Consider the following 15,613-nt stretch of genomic DNA (forward strand, 5'->3'; position numbering starts at 1 on the left):
CATACACACACACACACACACACACACACACACACACACACATACACATATATATTTATATATATATGATAGAATACTACTCAGCCATAAAAAGAAATGAATTAATGACATTTGCAGCAACCTGGATGAGATTGGAGACTATTATTCTAAGTGAAGTAACTCAGGAATGGAAAACCAAACATCGTATGTTCTAACTTATAAGTGGAAGCTATGCGGATGCAAAGGCATAAGAATGACACAATAGATTTTGGGGACTCAGGGAAAGGATGGGAAGGGTGTGAGGGATAAAAGACTACAAATTGGGTTCAGTGTATACTGCTTGGGTGATGGGTGCACCAAAGTCTCACAAATTACCACTAAAGAACTTACTCATGTAACCAAATAACACCTATTCCTCAAAAACCTATGAAAACAAAAAAAATTTTTTAAAAAAGAAAAAAAGTAGAATGAGCCTTCTCAGCCAACTAGGATCCATTCCTGTTCATGTTAATTTAATTTAATTTTTTCTTCTCATTGAATTCCCCTAACAACCTTAAGAATTAGGTATTTTAGTCCCCATTGTCAGATAAAGAAACTAAAGACATTTTACTCTATTGTTAATAGATATGGATTTAGTAATAAGTGATGGATTCTACCTCATCCCTGTGGAAGTTCTGTTACTCAGTCTCGTGTTTTGTTATGAGACGTGTAGTAGAGCCTGCAGCAGAAAACTGACACCAAGCAGGGTAATAGAGAAGGGGAAATTCACCTTTTTTTTTTTTTATTTTTAAGACAAGGTCTTGCTCTGTCGCCCAGGCTGGATTGCAGTGGTGTGATCACAGCTCACTGCAGCCTTGACCACCTAGGCTCAAGTGATCCACCCACCTCAGCCTCCTGAGTAGCTGGGATTACAGGCACATGTCACCAAGCCAGGCTAATTTTTGTATTTTTTGCAGAGATGGGGTCTCAGTATGTTGCCCAGGCTAGTCTTGAACTCCTGGGCTCAAGCAATCTGCCCAGCTGGGGAAATTCACTTCTTAAAATCAAATGTACATGCTTTTTGAAAACTTAAGAACTTTGGCTTTAGTTTTCTCTTTTCCTTTGCAATCACAGTATCAGTGCTGAAGAAGTGACTTTTTGTCTTCAGTCTGCTTTCAGATAAGAAAAAAATTGCATAGAGCCTTGATGTTCAAGGGACACATGACATTAGTTTGACTCTAAATAATAATAAACATTTGGCTACTTTTGCTTGAAGCACACACTAAAGAATTGTGACCTTTGCCAGTGCATGCTCCAAAGTCATATTGACTGAATTTAATTTTGGCCACAATAGATCAATATTTTATTCCCTTTTTTATCCTTACACTAGACAATTGTTAGTTGGAAAATTCTTGCTTATCTTTTTCTGATTCCCACAAATTTTGGTCATTCAAATGAGTGTAAATAGACTTTAAGCTGACAATTATAAGATTAGTGTATATTCAGGGGAATTCTAGAAGTAATGAGAGGTATTTTATAGGCAGAATTTCACCTAATAGAATGACATTGAATTTTTTGCAGATGTATTTTGAATAGATTGTAGGGACTAGGGCTGATGTTGGGAAGACTAACGGGAAGGGACAGATACCATTGGTGCTGAATTCTACCTTGCTGGGTGCTTGACAAGGGTAGTCAACTTGGAGAGAAAAGAATGGATCCCAATAAAGAACAATATGGGCTAGCTGTTAATGGAGCCTATGACCAAAGCACTAAAAAACAAAATCAAAGTTAAATCTGTGAAATAGAACATAGTGGATTTAGAACTATATATGCATACAATATCTGATACACTTCCAATGGCAATTTTAGCCCTAAAAGCATGAATACAATGGCAGGAAAACAGGAAAATTAATTATGATGCTTAGAAAAGGATGGTTGGAATGATGGTGTAAAGAACAAGTCATATGACGTTTCTAAGTATGAGAGAAGGAAAAGAAGTAGTCATTGAATACATTCTGAGTGAGCATAATTCTTGTGTACAGAATCTTTTAATAATGAAATATTTTACAGTACAGAGAAAATGTAACAAGCACAGAGACTAATACAATAAAAACCCACCCAGTAATATTTGATGCTGTTTTAGAGGATGGAAATATTACAGAATCAGCTAAAGCTCCCCATATACCCTAGAAATGTCCAATCTTTTGGCTTCCCTGAGCCACACTGAAAGAAGAAGAATTGTCTTGGGCCACACATAAAATACACTAACATAAGGATAGTCATTGAGCTAACAAAAAATCACAAAAAAATCTAATAATGTTTTAAGAACGTTTACAAATTTATGTTGGGCCGCATTCAAAGCCGTCCTGGCCTGCATGTGGCCTGCAGGCTGTGGTTTGGACCAGCTTGCTGTATACCTTCTCTGTTCTTTACTCTTCAAAAGTAATGTCTATCCTGAATTTAATGTTTATATTTTCTTGTTGTGTTTATACTACATATATGTGTGTTTATATATATGCATATATATGAGAGACATATAGCATTCCTTTGCAAATCATCAGACTTTCCATAACTGCCTAATATATTTTTTGAATCAATGATTTAATGAAGACTCTTCTACCCAAATTAAGTTCACCTTTGACTGGAGAATGAAAAGTGAATAGGTGAATGGGTTTGACTTACCTCCAACCTCAAAGACTTTGCATTGATAATTCTGTTCCCTTTCAAACAGAAAGAGCTGAGCCTTAAGCAAATGAAGAAAACTATTTGGAGTTACAGAGTTAATTATTGATGGAGGTGGAAATAGTTTCAGGAAATGTTTGTCTTCAAGAACTCAAGTCTGCATAACCTGTCTAACGGATGAGTAACATCTTTTCTCCTAGCTATCATATTTCTTTGGACATTAGTTTCTTTAAACTAATGAAAGCTTGAAAGCTACTCTAGAAATTTAGATTTTATGTCAGAGTTTCCAAAAAGGAATCTGTCATCTCACCTTTATTTTATTGTTTAAGACATATGGGATGTTTTTCAAACTACAGTCAATTTGCTTCCTCCCCAGTTGATGAACATCTCCATTGAACTCAAGTAATAAAGTCAGTGTCTCAGTAACAGCTCGAAAAGGAGACTACTGACCTAAAAATCATGTGACAACTTTTTAACAGTGTTTACAGATGAAACCAATCAGTTAACCAAGACTTCAAGCCCATTCCTCCCTTCAGAATGTGGTGTCAGTTGAACACATGGAAACAGTAGAATAGTGATTACCAGGGATAGGGGTGGGGGAAAGAGGGAGATGTTGGTTGAAAGATAACAAACTTGCAGTTATAAGATGAATACATTCCAGGGATCTAATATATAGCACAGTAAGGTGACCCAGGTTTAAAACTAACTAGATTATGGGAATCATTTCACCAAGTATCTGTATATGAATTATCATGTTGTACACATTCACATCATACAATTTTCTCTTTCAGTTATACCTCAGTAAAGCAGGAAAAAAAAAATGCCGTGTTACAATCTTTAGAGAGAGGCACTTCGGCTAAAAGCTCATGGGACGAGAAAGAATTTTGTATCTGAATCATTAACGTGCTTGAATATGTCTGATGGCTTTGTTAGACTTATTAAATGCAAAATAATTGAATATTTTGTTCCACAAATCAAAATTTCACCAATCTACCTAAACAAACAAAGGCTGAAGCTGGTGACTTTTAAGAACTTTAGATGTCAGTTTAATCTGTAAAATTTGATATTTATACACTAAAGAATACTATACTCAAAAAATAGGCAGTATATCAGGTATCTGAGTTTTTTTCTGACACTTGTGGCATAGTTACCCATTTCTAGTCTTGACTTTAAGGTCACAGGACCCCAAGATGTCGATGGAGACCTGGTGTGAAAAATGGGGACACCTGTTTTCTTTCACAAAGTTACTTGTTAAACGTAGAAAAGTTTACAATTCCATGGGTCTTCTATCTGTAGAATAAGGTCATAGATGGGCTCTTAGGGACCCTACCTAGGCTGTTAAGAACAATGTCTGCTTCAAGAAAATTTAAGAGTGCAGGATTAGATGCCTCTGATTTATGTGGACAGAAATATACTGATGTTCCTGTAAAACACCTGTAAGACCGAATCGTTGCATTCAGTGAGCTGTTTTTCTGCTAGTATACATTCATGACACCAGCTCTGAATAGGATTTTAGCTAAGTCATTTCACATTGAGTGTGTGCTTTACATTATTTAGAGAAATGAAGAGTAAACAATGTCTTATTTGCCCTCCTACCTTAGCATAGAAAAGGAACTGAAACAGAGATGGTAGCAGCAGAGTAATGGTATTTATAGTCAAAATAAGATTTTAATTTGTGTGCTAAAATTTTTAATATTTAGTAGTAAAAACCATGATCTCTGGAGTCAAATTGCTTGGATTTGAATCCCAAATTCACCACGTACTTTGGCAAGTAATTTAAACTTGCCATCTTATAGTACGATGGGAATGATAGTGGCACAGTGTATCTAACCCACAGGGTTCTTACAAAATATAGGTGAGTTAATATATGTAAGACTCTTGTGATGGTATCAGGTATAAAGTAAGTACCCATGAAATGCCAGCTGTTACTGTTTTGTAAAAATAAATAGGTGACACCCCCCACCCCAAGAGAACCTACTATAAGTAAAAGGACTTCACAAAGATGACTACTTCTATCAAACTTGAATCCACAATTACTTCATGTCCAAACTTTGTGGAAGGGAATGTGTCACATATAATACGGAAACCTCATTGGAAGGTTTTTATAAATTCCATTGTACTTGACTGGAAAACTGATAAAAATGAGTGTAATATGTCTATCTTGTAGCTTTGTTCATATCTCATGAAAGCTCTGAGTTTTGAGTGGAAAAATAGGCACTTAATCTACTTTGTTCTTAGAGGTAAAGTGATTTATGTATTTTAAAGTAACACTAGATTGAAGTCTATATTTGTTCCTAAATATATTCTGCTCATTTGTCCAACTGTATAATTTCACTTCATTTGTAATAATTTGTAAGGTACAGCGCAGTGATTTATATTGTGTTAAATTTTATGAAAGAAAAATTTTAATGTCATAGGTATAAGCCATACTTCACCTCTCTTCATGGATTTGATAATAAATTAGTTAATCTTTTTATTTAGATGATGGAAAAGCTGAAATGAGAATGTCTCAATTAATAAAACCAATTTCAGAATCAGAAGAACCATATACTGATTTTTTGGTGCTCTAGCAATGTATCTTAGTTTTATACACAATAACAGTTTTTTCATTAGCTATACCATTCCAGAGTTGACTATTTTTATTCCAAATTTCTATCAGATTGATTGATCATGTTAGAAGTTGGATTGGCAATATATGTCATCTCTCTCCCCTTTTTTGTTCATACTTGCACAGTTCCTGGAAGTAGTTGATAAATTATTCGATCTATTGTGGTGTAAATATACTTAAAAGTCAGTAAATAAAAGGAGCACTCGTACTCTTAATAAAAATTTAGATGTCAGTTTAGGAACTATTCTTTGCAAGCCACTGTTTGTGGTCAGAAATGCAAAGATAAATAAAACTCAGTCTTACTCTACTTGGAACTCACAAGCAATTCAAAGGCTTGTGGCTGTAATCAAAGAGAAGGAGAGGAGGTAAAGAACAAGTCAGAATTACAGTGTTTTCCATGTTGCAGCATCCAGAAAAGGTGGCTTTATGGAACAACTAGAATTTGACATAAATCCTGAAGGAGCCACAGTGGCTCAGCAGGTAGAGAGAGGTGAGTGAGTAGGACAGAGAAAAACCCTCTGGGTAATAATTGTTAATAAGCTTAATATTGTTTTAGCTACCCTGGTATTGAAAAGAAGCGTCTTTTCGGTGCTCTTCTATCCCCAGATTTGCAAGCAGTCAGTTTTCATTCATCAGGGTAGAGACAGTTCTCAATTATGCAGCATCCACTAATATCCACCAGGTTAGAAACATCATTTTAGCTGAATACATTGTCTTCCATTTTTAGGTATAAAATCAGGAAGAAGTAGCATAGCTTAATGGTTAAGAGTTTGGATGCTGGAACCAAACAGCCTAATTTCCAATCCCGACTTTCTCTCTTACTAGCTGTGTGGCCTTCAGCAAGTAACTAAACCCACTCTGTGCTCATTTCCTCATCAGGGGAAAAAAAAATAAAGATGTTGATAATAATGCCTACCTTGTTGTGTGGAACAGTTTCATTAAATGACTTCCTATTTGTAAAGTGCTTAGAAGAACTCAGGGGATAGAGGAAGTACTACATAAAAGTTGTAAATCAAATGGCCCTCGTATGCCTGCCCTGGTCTCCCTAGAGCATGTGCTGAGTCGTGCGGGGTGGTGGCTGCTCTGGATGATTCCCCTGCTTCTGCTGCCTCTGTAGTTTACAATCCCTTGCCTTTTGGGTGACACCTGGCAACAAGACCTGAGACCTCAATGCTCTGATTTCCTGCTTCAAATGCACATTTTAGTAGTCTTGATTTTAACAAAGAGCCCTGTTCAACCTTGTTGTGTAAGGACAATAAACCAGATTTAGTGGGTGGTAGTTTTTACTAGCTTCCTATTCTAATTTTCAGGTTTGAAAGATATAAAAGCCTTCCATATCCAAGCAAATGTAGTGGAACACATTGACGTCTCTAGGCAAAGCAGGGTGCTCTAATTCTGTAGAATTTGAGAGAGGGCTTTAGAGTCACTGCTAGGTTTGTGTCCCAGTTTTTCCACTTACCAGGCGTCTGGCTTTGGACAGGCTAATCCCTAGGCTTCTTTTTCCAATACTGGTCTTACAAAGTTGCTTCCTTATATGGAGTCTTTCTGGGAATTGGTGGTCCTTCTGAGCATCCTCCACAGATCGTTTAGGATTCAACTTCTGGTTCCACTAGCTAAGCTAACATTCCTCCCCTCCTGCAGCTTTCCAGGCCCTGAAACAGGGTGGTTGTCTTCACTCCAGTTTTGTGTCCCTGGGAGTTTATGCTTTACTGAACAAAATCCCTCTTTTGCCCGTTTAGTGGTACTTTCATAAAGACACAGAGGTAAATTTATGTGTTTAATCTACCTTGTTTAACCAAGAGTAATCTTTAAGTGTTTAAAGAAATAGTCTTAGTCTATTTCTGTTATCAAAAGAAGTCTTTTGAAATTTTCCCGTAAGAATGAATTTAATGCTTCCTTTCCTCATTTTCATTAATCTAAGAATTCATCCCTTGATTATTATTGCTAAATATTTTGTATTAAATTATCCCTTAAAAACAAGAGCATTTAATTTGGCAATGAAATTTAGGGCAATGATTTATGTTGCTAACCATAGTCTTTTTATGCTAGAATTATACTTTTTGAAATATTATTTTTTGTTTGTATATTGGTGGGTCAGAATAGGCTGAAGTAATTTTTTCATAAAGGTTAATGAATAATGTATTTTTAGAGCCTCTGAATATATGAGAATACCTTTCATATATTCCTCTGCAAATGAGAGGAAGTTTGCCTGGCAGAAGCTTTCTTTGATTGAGTCTTCCCTTTCTTTTGGCACTTAATAATACAGCAGAGAACTGTAAGACCAACTGGGTATTTGTTCTTTTGATGGTGATTTGTTTTCATTTAATTTATGTGTGTTGACTTGTTGTTTTTATGCTTGAACACTGAAGTTTTTTTTTTTTTTTAAACCTAGGATTCAACATTTTTGTCAGAACATCGCTTTGAATTGATATTGTTTGGAATGCAATTTAGTTGTCTTTTTTTTCAGTTCACATTTTTTTTAGTCTTTTTGTCTTTGATTATTCTATTTTAGTTCTTGTATTTCCTCAGAAACAACTATAATTAGATTTGTTTTCTAGTCTTCCAGATCTAGGATCTTTTTTCATCTTTGGTTCATTTCTCTGGCCTTATGGGGGTGTTTACCCTCTATGTAAATGACTTAATTTTATACTGTATGTATCTATGTTCCTCCCCTCCAGTGGATATTAATGGTGCACTTCATTTTTCAGACTCTGTGCAATGCTCCTTTATTCCACCTATAATCTCTTTATCTTACCCAGCAGTCTTTTATTGACTTACAACTTTCTGTTTTGTTTCAAGGGGTCATATCTTCTTGTATTATATTGGCAATGCCTAAAACTTTCCTAAAAATTACTAATGATTCCTCTAGGAAGTCATTTTTAGGAGACTGTTCTTCCTTTGAATGTTTAACATGCCCTTTTCTTTCCACATTTATTACTACTTAGTAGACCCATGCTGACACTGAGCTGTTATTTTCCTTCCGGAATTTAGAGATATTCATCTAGACCTGCTAACAGAGGGGATGTGCGGATTGCCCTCAGCCCCACTCTCTCTCCTCCTGTTTGTTAGTAAAAGTCCTCTTTTACATCTCTGACCTTGAAGCAGGTTGATGTCTATAGACTTCGCCCCATTTTCAGTGAAAGTTTCATATAAAGCAGCTATCTCCAATAGCCTTGTTCTTTGTTGCTTTATATGTGGATTGTGTAAGAACGCCAGCCTCCAGAATGCAGTACCTTCATAGGTCATCTTGTCCCTAAATCTGCCTTTCTGTCACTGAAACTGCCAGATTTCACAGTGCATCTCCTTCTTCCCAGTTGGCTTTTGAAAGTAGCCATCACTAAGATATGGGGTGGGAGATTCTGTTGCTGCCTCAAGAAATGTACGTAATCATTTGTGGTAAAGGGCAAAGTTTCCGACTGATACAGATTTTGCATTTCTATACAAGATGGCAGAAAGTGGAGACAGGGTGATATGCAGATGAAGATTTCCCTACTTCCTTCAAGGCTTGTGACTTTTCACTGTTAATCACATTTTTACATCTAATTTCATTCTTTTTCTGTTATAAGAATTCTTCCCTGATTCTAGCAGTAGGTTGAAGGTCATATCTTCCTTTTCATGGTTGCATGAACTTTATTATTTATCTCTTTTACAGGTATCTTAGTAGAAGATTGGGAGGGACTATATCAGGGACTGGTAGCTAGCATTTAAAACAATAACATATGAAACTCCACAACTTAAAGAAGTGCTTTTTCAAGTTGCAAGATGCTTGAAAATTTTGCTTTCTGCAGATATTTTGTGGAAATAAACTCTGCCTTGTAAATATTCATCACAAGTTGCTATTCAAATGATGGAGGCATCAGTGTTCCTATAATAGAATCTATGTGTTATGAAAACTGGGTCATTTTAGTGATTAAATAAAATGTAGATACATAAATGATGGTAGGAATTCCAATGACTTCTGTAAAACTTTTTTATACATAAAAACTGCCTGATCACTACCTACTAACAAGGGTCTTAGAACTTAAACAGCTGTTATAAATAACCTAATCTCGGAGTTGCAAATTCATTTGCCTCCAGGGGCCAGACAAGGCAAATGCATGAAGTAGGCTAGTTCCATACGGGAAGGATTGGGAGGGACTAGAGAGAAGTAGAGATAATACTTGTGCTACCAAATCCTTGAGGCATCATTATAGCACAAACCCACTCTCCCATTATAGAGATGGAACTGAGATCAAAGGATATTAACAGATTTGCCCAAAGTTAGTTGAGTCTGTCTTGACCAGAACTGGGTACATAATTTGCAGAATCCAATGCAAAATAAGATGCTGGGTCCCTTGTTCAACAACTATTAAGAATTTCAAGATAGTAACAAAGCATTAAATCAAGCATGAAGTCTTATGTGACTGCCTAAGTCACACACCCATGAAGATATCCCTGGTTTTAATTTTTGATCTAGAATTTGTACAACAAACAGAAACTTGTTATCACTCTCACCCATAACCATTGAGAGATTAGTAATGGAGATGGAGTTAAAATTAAGTTCTTAACTTTTTTTCTTTTTTTTTTGAGATGGAGTCTCACTCTGTCGCCCAGGCTGGAGTGCAGTGGTGGGATCTCGGCTCACTGCAAGCTCCACCTCCCGGGTTCACGCCATTCTTCTGCCTCAACCTCCTCAGTAGGTGGGACTATAGACGCCCACCACTATGCCTGTCTAATTTTTTGTATTTTTATTAGAGACGGGATTTCACCGTGTTAACCAGGATGATCTCAATCTCCTGACCTTGTGATCCACCTGCCTCAGCCTCCCAAAGTGCTGGGATTACAGGTGTGAGCCACCACGCCCAGCCCTTAACTATTATACTACAATAAGTTAATTGTCTTTTCTTACAAGATAACTTTTTTTTTTATGATATCAGGAATGCCATTTAGTGACATCCAGCCAACTTTTAAAGGCGTAGCTATTCATACTCAGAAGTACAAGAAATAAAATTGGGAATTTAGTACTAGAGTAAGAGTTTTTTGTAATAAGTGTACACACACACACACACACACACACACACAATCTTATATTTTAAAAGACTTAAAACATTTCCATCATTTAAAATCAAAAGAAAACTTAAAAATTTTTCTTCATTAGAAGTGAAAGTCACAGCTAGACCATAAGTTTGGCATGGTATAAAATTGTCATTTATAGTTGTAATTTGATTTATTTAGATTCTATATGCCTTCCTTTAGCAACATCCACAAAGATGTTGATATAGTTGTTAAAAGACAAAGTGAAATTCTTACCTAATTTTAAAATATTAACTCTTTTAAAACAAATATGAACTTCAGTTAACTCCAGTTGTTAGTTTTGAATTATTTGTCTGATTCAGATATTATACCTTCATATTATCAAATCATATCCCTTCATGAGTGATAAACAAGAAGAAGTTCACATGTTGGAGAATGAGAAGATGAGCAGTTGGGCAAATATTGCAATTAACAATGAAAAAATTAAGTTATGAATATAATACTCAAAATATTTTCTATAAGCCATGTATACCAGTGTATGGCTTCAGCTAGCACTGAAATTGCTCATTAAGTTTAATCCTTAGTTGAGGTAGGGGGACAAATTTAATTTAATGAACTCTTTTCCCTCCCTTACATATTTCAGTATATGCTGTGAATATATAAACTGAATGTCACAGAATTTTTTTTAACCTTCTACAGGTGGAGATTTTCATTTTACCTTTATGTATTTACCTACGGAGTCAGATTCCTGAAAAAGGTAGGATCTCTCAAACTATTTTACATAATTCTTATGTAAGTGTATGTCTATATCGTGGTTTTTTTTTTAATGTGTGACTGTAATAATATTTTAGGTAATCATATCAGGCTTCCTAAGAATTATTTGTGCATTTTCATTTGACTTACAAAAATATTTCGGATGTTGCTAAGTCCCATAGTCACTCCAGTGGGTTATTTATTACTTTTCAGGTATTAGGAAGCTTATAAAATCCATCTGATGCTTTGAAAGAAGTTAGAGTTTCTACATCAATCACACAATTTGAAAACATGAATTGTTGCAGCATGTATTACCACTGTACTCTTCACCAGTAGAAATAACTATATATATTATATAATATATATTTATATAATATTATGTAAATATATAAATATATATTTATATTATATCTTATATAAAATATATATATTATATTAATATATAATATATAAACTACATATTAATATAATATATATAAACTATATTATATAAATATATATTAACTATATAATATATATTTAATATTTATATAATATGTAGCATATTTTATATTTATATTATATATAACATTTTATATTTATATTTATATATATTTAATTTATATTTATATTATATTTATATTATATATAACATAATTATATATAAATATTTTCATATTGTATATAATAAAGAAATGTATATTTGTTATGTATAATATATAATATATTTATTATATATTGTATAATATATAATATATTTATTATATATTATATATAATACATTTATTATATATTATATATAATACATTTATTATATATAATATATAATACATGTATTATATATAATATATAATACATGTATTATATATTATATATTATACATGTATTATATATTATATAATATATTATATATAATATATTTATTATATATTATATAATATATAATATACATTATATATTATATATTATATATTTATTATATTATATAATATATATTATATATTATACATTTATTATATATTATATAATTATATATTACATATTATATATATAATATCTGTCTCTCTCTCTCTCGCCTAGTTACTAACAGGGCAGCACTAACTGCTGGTGGAAAATTTCATTTCTTTCATAAGATCATTTCCCCTGCTGTTGCTTTTACTATAATCCTGCATGAACTGAGGGACCGGAATCTATGAAAGTAATTCCTTGTGGCTGCTATAGTCTTTCCAGGTTATTTCAGTTCTTACTGGAACTACTATCGGGTTAGACTCCTTAAATAAAACCCTATGAAGGCCTATCTTCTCATAGTCGTACACATATTAACAATAGTGATTTGGCATAACATGGGGAATTATTTTTAAAAGTTCTCTATAGTATTAGCCTCCAAAGTGATATCAGTGTTATCTTTATTTATTACAGAATTTTTGTTAAAATTGGGAATGCACCAAATTTCATGCCTTATTAATCTTGTAAATATTGACATGGAAATTTTAAATACTTTTAAGATTTTAAAATCTGGGTTATCAAATATTGTCCGCCTGTGGTGAATTCTATTATAAATAGTGGTTGTTTCCCATTATCATATTGTTTTAAAGGATTGTTTTTTACTTGTAGTCTTTTCCTTTGGTAACTGCACTTATTTTCACTTAATAAGACCATGTGGCCCAGAGGCCATTTGAATCGATTTAGAAGGATGAGTTTTACTCTGCAGGGTTTCTGTGTATGAAGAAATTCTCAACTGGAGTAAATAAACATGGTTTAAACGGCTTATTTTGGAATTCTGTTCTAGTTTTCAGATTTACTTATCTAGAAAAAATAGAATGACTATAGAGCTTTTGTGCTTATAACTTTACTACCTTGGAAGAGGAAACAGCTTTGGATGGAATTTCAGCTGATGTGGAGGAGGTGTGCTTCATGGGAAGGTCAGGTTGTTAACTAAGGTCAAGGTTTGGAATTCATGCCTGGTTCTGTTGGTGAGGGGCTTTGTTGGTGAGAAAGGAAAGAGAGGATGAGCACGTTTTTGATCTTTTCCTTTAGGCCTGCTGGATATAGCCTCTCTAGCTCTCATACGGCAATGCGGTTATCTGTCATCAGAACAGGAAACACTTTGACACTTAGCTCTGGTTCACTCTGTCCCTAAACAAGTGGAATGGAATGAGAATAATTTTTATCCACCAGTCCTCAGTGAGTCTGCACGAGGCAGTAAGAGGAACTGTCAGTAGAGTGTTTCCTTGGAAATTATTTTTTCTTAAACTAGACCAGTTTTATGCCAATTTCCTTTCAACTGCCTCTGGTTATAACAAATGCTTTTTTTTTTTTTAATAAAAAAAAGGAAAGGAAAGAAGAACTAGACATTGTTCTTCTTGTTGAATTAATTTGTGTGGGAATTTCTTTCTTTAATTCCATCCAAGCAGCACTCAATTTTTGATGAGCTGTGTAGTTTAGTCTTAATCATAATGCGAAGTAGAAATGCATACATAGAATTCATCTGACTGAAATAGCTTTGGAGGACTTCATAAGCCATCTTGTCCAACCCTCTCATTTCACAGCTCAGGAGGCAGAAATCCAGAAGAGGGTAGGTGGCATTCAGAAGGTCACACAGTTTATTAAAGGCTGAACCTGACAAGAAACACATGCTCCTCTTTCTTATTCCAGAGCTCTCTCCAGTTGGCAAGCCTACCCTAACTGCCCTAACCTCAGCATGATTTCTGAGTGACTTCCTTCTTTGGGTAGCAGGCTTGACCTAGCTCAATCATTATTGCTTATTTGTAGAACTTTAAATACTTCTTTTAATGTATATTTTTAAAATATTTGTATTAACTTTCTTGGAATGGACAATATGTTTGCCCATCTAAACTGAGACAAAAAAAATTAAAGATGCTGCATCAGAAATAATCAAAACAAGGTAATTCAAATCTGTAGAATACCTTAAATTTCAGAAAATAAGAAGCACATAGTTCTATCAATACAGCATAAATTTGTCTTTGTGTTCAGATTCTTCCAAAAAGTACAGTAGGAAAATTCTCATAATACCAGTGTAGTGGATCCATTTTAAGAGGTTAGAGGCTACAGCTGCCTCTTACTTCTAGAATCAAAAATATGGATTATTACATGTGCTGTTAGAAGAATCCCTGACAGCTTGCACTGATCGGTTTTCTTCTGTCTTTAGGTCAAATGAGCCTGTTGTGTCTCATTTTCTATGGTGGTTTAATAAGTACCTATTCTACCCTAAAAAATAGGGAAGTAGACACTACAGAACAACCTTACAGACATGTTAGTGAACTATTCAGTAAAGTTACTGCTGTGTTGGTAGGAAATATTTAAGCAGTTGAAAGTAAGCCTGACAATATAGTCTTCTTCTATAATTGCTGTATATAAGAGAGTCTGCTCATAATTATAATTAGCAGAGTCAAATACTTTTGTTAAAGAAGACCTAGAAATACTTAAGGTGCTCTGAAGTCCTAGCAGACAGTGTACACATACAAATTAACACATTTTCCTAGGTTCTATTTTTTCTTATAAACTACATGTCTGATCATGTGGGGTTTTTGTTTGTTTGTTTGTTTGTTTTTTGAGATGGAGTCTCGCTCTGCCGCCCAGGCTGGAGTGTAGTGGTGCAATCTTGGCCCACTGCAACCTACGCCTCCTGGGTTCAAACGATTCTTGTGCCTCAGCCTCCCAAGTAGCTGGGATTATATGCCTGTGCCACCATGACAGGCTAATTTTTATATTTTTAGTACAGATGGGATTTCACCATGTTGGCCAGGCTGGTCTCGAACTCCTGACCTCAGGTGATCTGCCTGCCTTGGCCTCCCAAAGTGCTGGGATTATAGGTGTGAGCCACCACACCCAACACATGTGGTACATTTTGTATCACAATTCATTTCGCACACACGCATGTATGTAAAAGAAAAGTTACTCAAGATATACCTATGTCTAATTTCAATATCAGTCAGGGGTCCATAGGAGATAGAAACCCCAGAAGTTAATTTTAGGAGTGACTGTAATATAAAGAATCATTAACCAGAGGGAACCATCAAGCCTGTGTTGCTTAAAGTAAATTGATCTACTGTTTACTACCAGTCTGCAATGAGATAAGAAGCTTGCACCTGAATGTAAAGAATATCCTCCTGATTTTTGAAAAAGTCTATCTATGAAGAAAAGTTAGCTGAAAACAGTGTGCTTAGTGATCCAGTTAATTTACCTCGAGTGTAAGCTCCTTATGTTGTTGTGGACTTGTAACAGACATTTCAAGGACTGGGCCTCACCCATTAGCACCCCACTGAGGTATAGTGGAGGTAGTAATAGCAGGAAGGCACTGCCACTGTGAGGACAAGGGGATTACAGAACATAGAGGCTCAAAGGAAGAGCCATGGAGCCAGAGAAGACTTCTGACAAGGGGACACTGACCAGCTGGTGTCCCTGAGGGAGCATGAGGGGCTTGGCTCTGGGAATGTGGAAAAACTACAAATTGGAACCAGCTGCTGCTGCTGGAATGAACTGCTACTGCTGGAGTGAAGACGCACTGCTGGGTGGGTGTGGAGGCAGGGGATGAACGTGATGACAAGAACTAGAAGCAAAACAGAAAGCAGCAAGTCCCATCTTCCTCTTGCAGCCTTC

The 15,613-nt window shown here is 35.0% G+C and overlaps 1 protein-coding gene across 2 annotated transcripts in view; it reads left to right on the forward strand.

Moving 5' to 3' along the window:
- Positions 1 to 15,613, forward strand: part of CERS6 (ceramide synthase 6) — a 324,715-nt gene that overhangs the window by 168,534 nt on the left and 140,568 nt on the right. For both annotated transcript variants that reach the window (XM_001154789.7, XM_016949972.4), the window contains exon 4: positions 10,961 to 11,018. In XM_001154789.7, coding sequence (XP_001154789.1) covers positions 10,961 to 11,018 — 58 coding nt within the window. The remainder of the gene's footprint in view (positions 1 to 10,960; positions 11,019 to 15,613) is intronic.

Source organism: Pan troglodytes, chromosome 13 (genome assembly GCF_028858775.2).
Source record: "Pan troglodytes isolate AG18354 chromosome 13, NHGRI_mPanTro3-v2.0_pri, whole genome shotgun sequence".
NCBI lineage: Eukaryota > Metazoa > Chordata > Mammalia > Primates > Hominidae > Pan > Pan troglodytes.